Below are 7,278 nucleotides of genomic sequence, written 5' to 3'. Positions count from 1 at the left end.
CCCCACCCCCCTCTCCACCCCCCTACCCCCCTCTCCACCCCCCAGCCCACCTGATCAGCTCCAGGGCGTCGGGGTTCTTCTTCTGCGGCATGAGGCTGGACCCGGTGGCGTACGCGTCACTGCACTGCACGTACCCGAACGGTCCCGAGGAGTAGATGATGAGGTCCTCAGCCCAGCGGGACAGGTGGGTGCACAACAGACTGCAGGCGAACACAGTCTCGATCACGAAGTCGCGGTCGGAGACCTGCGGAGGGAGGGGGGGGGAGAGGGGGAAAAGACGGGGGGGGGGGGGAGAGGAATAGCAAGGCCGCCTAGATCGCGCAGGAGGGGAGAGGCGGTGCGTCCGGGCCCCAAACACACAGGACACCACCTCACCCCTAGCTGCCGCTGTGGCCATAGCTGTGTGTGTGCCCCGAAACACCAGTCGGATTCCAAGTCGAAAACACCGAGGCGGGGACGGAGACCTACAGTCACTACATATTCACCTTGATTGACTTCCCCCCTCCTCCCCCGCCCCTCCTCCCCTTCCCCCTTACTCCCGGCCCCCACCTCACCGCGTCCATGGAATTGGGGCACACGCCCCCCACGAAGCCCAGCTCCCGGGCTATGAACTGGCGATCCACCCGGAAGGGGTTTCCGGCCAGAGCGCCTTAGGAAGCAGCGAAAAGGGGGAGGGGGGGTGCGAGGGCAGGTAAGGGAGGGGAAGGGCTTTCCATGGCCGGGGAGACCCCGGGTGGACAACCCGAAGAATGTCCCGACTGAGGGGCGGGGGAGGGAGGGGGGCAATGGAGATGGAGCGCGGGGGAGGTGATGCGGGAGGGGAGGGGGGTGATGGATGGTGTCTCACTGCAGCAACCGCCTCTAAAGTCCCCTCCCCTCCCCTCCCCTCCCCTCCCCCACCTGACCCCAGCGGCAGTGTGGCCACCCGAGGCGTGAGGTCCCTCAGCCGCATGTCATCCCGCTGCCAGGCCGCGCAGTGGCACATCAGCCAGTGGCTCCACCGCACCGCCATGGCGTTCTGGAGGTGGGTGAAACCTGGGGGCCGGAGAGGGGCGGGGGTCGGGAGACGGGGATTGGGGGATAAACCAGTGGGTAGGGACCTTCCGAGGCAAGAAAAGACACGATCAGCTGCCGACCCGTCCAAAGCGGTAGGTGGGGCGGTAGGTGAGGCGACAAGGGGAAGTGCTCTGCCGATGTATGTATGTATGTGCATGTGTGTGGGGGGTGGGATGCTGGGTGAGGGGGTTCAAGGAAGGAGAATATCTCAGCCACCTCCCAGGTCAACGAGATGCGGCGGCGAACCAACCGTCCACCGGTAGGGAGGGAGGGAGGGAGGGAGGGAGGGGGCCATGACCACGCAGTAGATTCGTTGCGCAGGAGCTACTGCCGCATACCCACACTCACCAGCCTCCGAGCACTGCCCCCACCTCCCCTTCTTCCTCCTCCTCCAGTAACTCGCCCAGTCTCCAACCCCTCCCTTCCCCCCATCCTGCCCTCCACCTCCTCTTTGCCTGCCTGCCTGACCCCCCCCACACACCAACCCATTCCCCCAAAACCCCCACCCCCACCCACCCACACACCTGGCATGAGCACCTCCACCTCCGCCTCCGACCTGTCCGCCGCCACCCGGATCAGCTCCTGCAGCTCCGACCTCATCACCGCCACCTGATGGGTCAGCCAGAGCCGGTAGTCGGTGGCTACCTAGGGGGGGGAGAGGAGGGGGGCGGGGAGAGAGGGGTAGTAATGCACAAGAAAGGAAAGATGAGTAAGGGAAGTAGGGAGGACGACAATTGCTGTGTGGAGTTGTATGTGTGTGTGTGTGTGTGTGTGTGGCGGGGGGGAAAAGGTGTATGTACGGAAGATGCAGCAACACGCAGCAACAAGCAGGAGTTGATGGAGGGGGAAGTGGGAACTTTCCTGAAAGAGGATAGGAGGTCAAGAACGGCTAGGTAGGTAGGTAGGTAGGTAGGTAGTTTTCCGCTATCGTCGTCATGACACTAACATCATCGCGAGGACTCCTCTTTCACAAACCGCGACTGGTTGTCAGTTATTGCTTCCTTACCTCTGTCGCTTATCACAGTCTGTCCTCCTTGGCATCAGCTTCACTCGTTCACGTGGTTAATGCTCTTCCCCCCTCCCCCCTTTCCCCCCCTCACCTGGTCGTTTCTGGATCTGCCTGTGTGCAGCTTTCCCCCAACCGCCCCGATCAGCTCCGTCAGACGCCGCTCATTGGCCGTGTGGATGTCCTCGTCGCCCGGCTTCACCACGAACACACCCGACTGCCACTCCTCCGCGACCTGGGGAAGTGGAAAACGGGTGGCAGGGTGGGAGGAGGAGGGGGTGGGTGGTGGTGGTGGTGGTGATGATGATATGATGTTGTTGTTGTTGTTGTTGTTGTCTGGTTATGATAATGCTGATGGCGCACCTAAGCGGGTGCTGGCGTGCGAAGGATGAAAGCAGTTGGGGGCTGCGGAGGAGATGATGTCACACACTCTCTTCGAGTCCCGCTAGAGGGAATTTCCTGACCAAGTAATAGGGAAAGTTTCCCAGCGGTGCATCAGAGGTGGCGGGGAAAGTGTTGGATTTAGTTTGCCTGAGAGGCAACCGTGGCTCGGGCGTTTGAGCTTTACACCGGGGACATGGCGTTAGGGTGTACAGCACCCTAATGCTCTGCATTAGGATTTTAGGGATGGCAGCTTGACGGCAAAGCGTCCTTCGACGGTGGCTACTGTCTGGCGGTCTCCTGGCACAGCGTTCGAGGCTGCGGGCCTTTCCTTTTTCTTCCTCGTAGACCTACACCGCTGCGTGCACCCCTCAGGGTATCCGGCGGTTCAGGCTCAGTGTCGAGCAGGGGAGAGGCCAGCGACCCCTCACGCCTCTCCCCTTTCCCCTGGGGGGGGAACCCTGCTTCAGCGGCCTTGTCCGTTGGGGCTGGGCAGCAACCCCTGGCCAGTGTCAGGCCCGGCAGGATATGTAACACACGAACACACACATACGCAGCCAGCCATCCCCTTTTTCCCCTCCCCCCCCACACACAGCCAGCTACCCACCCAAAAACCCCCTTCGGCCCCCCCCAACATACACACACACGGCACAACAGCCACCTTGCTCAGTCCGTCCACAATGGACGCGGCCTCCACGTGGGTGAGGATGCCCGCCTTAGCCAGCGCCTTGGCGTACGCTTGGCTGCCCTGCGATATGGGATGATGGCGCGATGGTGGGTGCAGCAACTTTGCAAGGTGACCGAGTGCGGGAGGCGAGGGCAGCTGAACGCAGCTTCGCTTGTGGAAGGGCAGGGTAGAAGCCCGGTTTGAGATGGTGCCATAAGAAGGGGGTCTATGGACCGCAGATCAGGTTTAACAGGTCATCTATGGAGCATCTGCGCCAGGACTGGCAGATGGCAGTTGGGCGGCAGAAGGACTGGATGTCGATAGGTTGGATGGAGGGGTTTTGCGTGGTGCTAGGAAGGCTGTGAAGAAGACGTTGAGCTATTGAAGCGTTAGATATCAAATGTATGATATTGCGTGCTGCATGTACCTTAATATCCTCGGCCCAAAGACGCTTGTCGAAAGGCAATGACTCGTTGAATTTCTCCATCAATGGGTCGGTCTTGCCAGTGAAGCGGCCTCCCCACAGCTTCTTTGTACTGTCGCTAGGAGCTGGAGCGGCCGGAGCACTGGTCGCCTGCGGAGCGAATGGCAGGGAGCTGTCGCAAATGTGTCCATCAAAGACCACGACAGCCGCCCTGACACCCTACCTGTGCCATAACGGTGAGACGTGCCGAGCCCAAAGCCTGCGATAGACAGCACAGCAACAAAATTGCACAATTCCACCTAGACAACCGACACGGAAGAGCACATAGCGAATCCGCCGGCACGAAAGCCCATCACCAGGTCTACAATTACCTTTGCACGACAGCTCTTTTGCTGCAAGGCGCTGAGTCCCTTTACTGTTCCCACGCTATGCTGGTGCAAAGTGACGGGAGCCATTTGTCTGCCGCAAATAGGGTTCGCCGATCAAGCTCCGCCCGGAAGGAATCGCAAAGCAGCAGTATACACACAACCAATTGGAGACCGCAAATTGCAACTCGGAATATGTCCAGCTGAAGGAGCTGGAAAAAAGCTGGTCACGTGTTTCCTTGCAAGGTCAGAGTCGCGCGTGCTCCACGATACAAGTCGCTATCCCTTGCTCGCGTTAACTAGAAATAGCGTAGAGGCGAATCAAAATGTTACAGTCCCTCCAATTCTGACCGAGTGATGCCGTACACGCCGAACTCACGCCTACCAATCCTGTACACGACATAGATAGCTGCCCAGCTTTGCAAGCGAATACAGCCGACTTGATATTACTAAACTCAAACTGCTTATAACGAAACTTTACTGATAAACACGCGCGTCGTGCGTTTGTAAGTGCCGTAAACGGCCACTGCAAAACCCCAGTCGGCATGATTCCCCGGTCCCTGCACATCAGTATCTACCGCATATCATAATGGTTGTAAAAAACTTAATGCCCACGTGCGATTGCAAACTGAGTATGGTGCTGTTCTCTTCTGACATGTCACCTTGCGATGCATCCTTCTTGTTCCGCTTGTCACATACTGCCGGCTTCCACTTCCACAAAGCACAATTCAGAACTATGGGCATATAGCAAAATTATGGGTATCGGTTGCAGCGATAACGTGCGAAGTTAGTAATACCTGTCGTGCACTTGCCGCAACCGCGCTGCCGCACACGCCAGGGCGGCACACTACAGCTGCAGGTCCACAGGAAAACAAAAACACGCCAAAAGCGTGCTTATAAAGTGCAGGCTTTAACCTGCCCTTCTGTTGACCTGCGCCTGTGTTAGCCGGATGAAGTTGCTCCTTGAGGAATCAAGGATGATGCCCCCCTGTACTGTGCTATGCAGTCAAGCGATGCACCTCATTTCAATGTGGGCCCCCACCGGCGGGCATGTGGGCATATGGACACCAACCACGTCCACGTCCAACCACCTCAGCCGCTTTCCCCTTACCACCCGAGGCCATCCCGAGCAGTTTCGCGCTAGGTGCCCTTTCGGGGTTCTGATAAGCCGATGCCCGACAGGCCACCGCCCAGAGCGTCTTATTACTTGTAAAGCTATGTATCGCCGCTTCCTCTCCCCATCGCCGCGTTTCAGTGGGGAAACAATAGCAAGAGCCCATGCCCGACTGCGTGGCAAAAGCGAGGATACCTGCCGATCGATATATTAAAACTCCATTCGTCTCGTCAGACGGATGTATGCTAACTCTCGCCAACTCTCGCCAGCATGCTTGCCGGGTAAGTTTCACTGGCAGTACCGCTCAAACATAGACGTTGCTCCTTGACTTGCGCTGAGCGTTGGCTTGTAACAGATGCGATGCCATGGGCTCGCGACGGCGGCGAGTCAAGGTATCATTGCCTCATTAGGCTGACAATGTGCGCACACCATTACACAGGTCGTAATAATAACGCACTAATATGCAGAAAATTAAACTGAAGGCTGTGCAGTTTGGAGCTTGCGTGTGCCCGCAAAACATTTTCAACGTAGCCTCCGCGGATAGCAACGGATAGCCCGTACATGAAGCGGGCGATCCAAATTTACGGCTTGCCGCGGCCAGCTAGTGTAATGTAGGTTATTAAAGTGCAGTCGGTGTTACACGCGATGCTGGTCGTAGATGGTGGGGCGAGTGGCGCTTAATTTCACCACGCACACTTGCTATATTTTTAACAAGATGTGTCAAGCTTTATTTGCGTATGTGATGTAATTCAAATTCATCCATCTTTTAATAGAATTTAAAGCTGCAGGGCTGTTACCGAATGCGGAAAGAACCTACCGGCGGGTGGGCTGGGCGGATCCGAGCGCTTGATATCGTGCGTTGCTTGGAACCGAGGGGCACCAGCGAAAAGGTTATTCACACCAACAGGCCCAACAGGCACTGTACAGGAGCTCCTGAACGCATCCACGATAAATACCCCTGAAACCTATCTATAAAAAGCATCGCACGGTGTTCAGGAAGCTATAATAACCACAGCGCCAGTCTTCGCCCGTCCTACAAACGTGCGGCAGATGTAATAGGCAAAGCACAGCGACAAGCACCGCGGCAATCGACGGACTTATTTTCTTGTCATCAGGTATGATTTTATTGAATTGGTTCATACTGGATATTTTGTCCAGGGAAACACCTGCGCGTGGCCCGCTGCCTTTCCACTTGGCCTGTGTGATGTCTTGTGGTCACTTTCTTTCTTCTTTCATTTCTTCTCTTCGTTCGTTCCTTCTTGCGTTAGTTACTGCCGTGAGAGATCTAAATACGTTTGTCGTGTGCCGCGCGCAGGGAAGCGCGCTTGTTGTCGGTTTTATTCCCCACCACTCCCTGAGTCGTAATTCAAAAGCAAGGCTACTGCCACCATGAGGCGTCTGGTGCTGCCACTTATGCTGCTGCTGTCGTTGACGGCTTTCAGGGGTACGTATCACGCAGGGAAAACTCGCTAAAGAGTCGGAACAATAATCATGGATCCGAACTTTCGTTATATCCATTAACAATATGTATTTTTTATTCGGACTCTTTCCAGCCGTGAAGAAGTAGGAAGGCATACAGGATGCCCGCCATCGCTCGCATTCGTAACCAGCTGACTTTTTAAATACTCGCGTTAAAAATCAGGTTCCGTTGAGTTGTCCTCCAAAACCACAGCATGAATGGCTAGCTATCCTAGCTTAGAATTGTAAGTGAATGTCGTAAATGAGAATACTGTAGGTCCCAGTTAAGAGAGCGTTACGTCGTCGTCGGGGCGTGCGGTAGCTGGCCGCCGGAAAGGCCTGTCCTCTCAAAATGATGGGAATGCGCTTTTTTTCACGTCTTTATATAAAGTAATATTCACTCCAGGACAATTAGCACATCCCGGGGTTAATTGTCCTGAAGGGGATTAGCTATGAAAGGGTTCGGAGCTGCTATTGGTCACCAGTAATTTGTTTTCGCACTTATACTCTTAAACGCCTGCGGCCTCATCCCCGATGGCCCGTGTCTCCCGAAAAAAAACATCCACCGGTATGTGATATACATGGTTGGATGTTCCACCAATCACCAGCCCGCCCCCATCAGCAGGCGCAAATCTGGGGCTGAGCATATAAACTATGGCACAAGGCCACTAACCAGCCGGGGACGCATTAGGACCTCTTCTGAAAGAGCTAGTCCACCCAAGAGGTGCCGTCTGAGCCATTTATGTCTCGATCACTCGAATCGGAGTGATTATAATCAAACCTTGCGATCGAAAGTCCTCAGCCTTA

The 7,278-nt window shown here is 56.0% G+C and overlaps 1 protein-coding gene across 1 annotated transcript in view; it reads right to left on the bottom strand.

Moving 5' to 3' along the window:
• The window catches only part of VOLCADRAFT_102036 (uncharacterized protein), a gene marked incomplete at both ends in the record, with an annotated part of 5,156 nt that extends 1,390 nt beyond the window's left edge, over nt 1-3,766 (bottom strand). The window contains 8 exons of the mRNA XM_002951989.1: nt 51-244; nt 555-649; nt 901-1,035; nt 1,581-1,701; nt 2,157-2,297; nt 3,105-3,191; nt 3,538-3,684; nt 3,758-3,766. Of these exons, the coding sequence (XP_002952035.1) occupies nt 51-244; nt 555-649; nt 901-1,035; nt 1,581-1,701; nt 2,157-2,297; nt 3,105-3,191; nt 3,538-3,684; nt 3,758-3,766 (929 nt within the window). The remainder of the gene's footprint in view (nt 1-50; nt 245-554; nt 650-900; nt 1,036-1,580; nt 1,702-2,156; nt 2,298-3,104; nt 3,192-3,537; nt 3,685-3,757) is intronic.
• Nucleotides 3,767-7,278: the final 3,512 nt, after the last annotated feature.

The sequence above is a fragment of the Volvox carteri genome (assembly GCF_000143455.1).
Source record: "Volvox carteri f. nagariensis unplaced genomic scaffold VOLCAscaffold_27, whole genome shotgun sequence".
Lineage (NCBI taxonomy): Eukaryota > Viridiplantae > Chlorophyta > Chlorophyceae > Chlamydomonadales > Volvocaceae > Volvox > Volvox carteri.
Note: the sequence above shows the minus strand (reverse complement) of the source record. Positions and strands in the feature narration are given on the sequence as shown.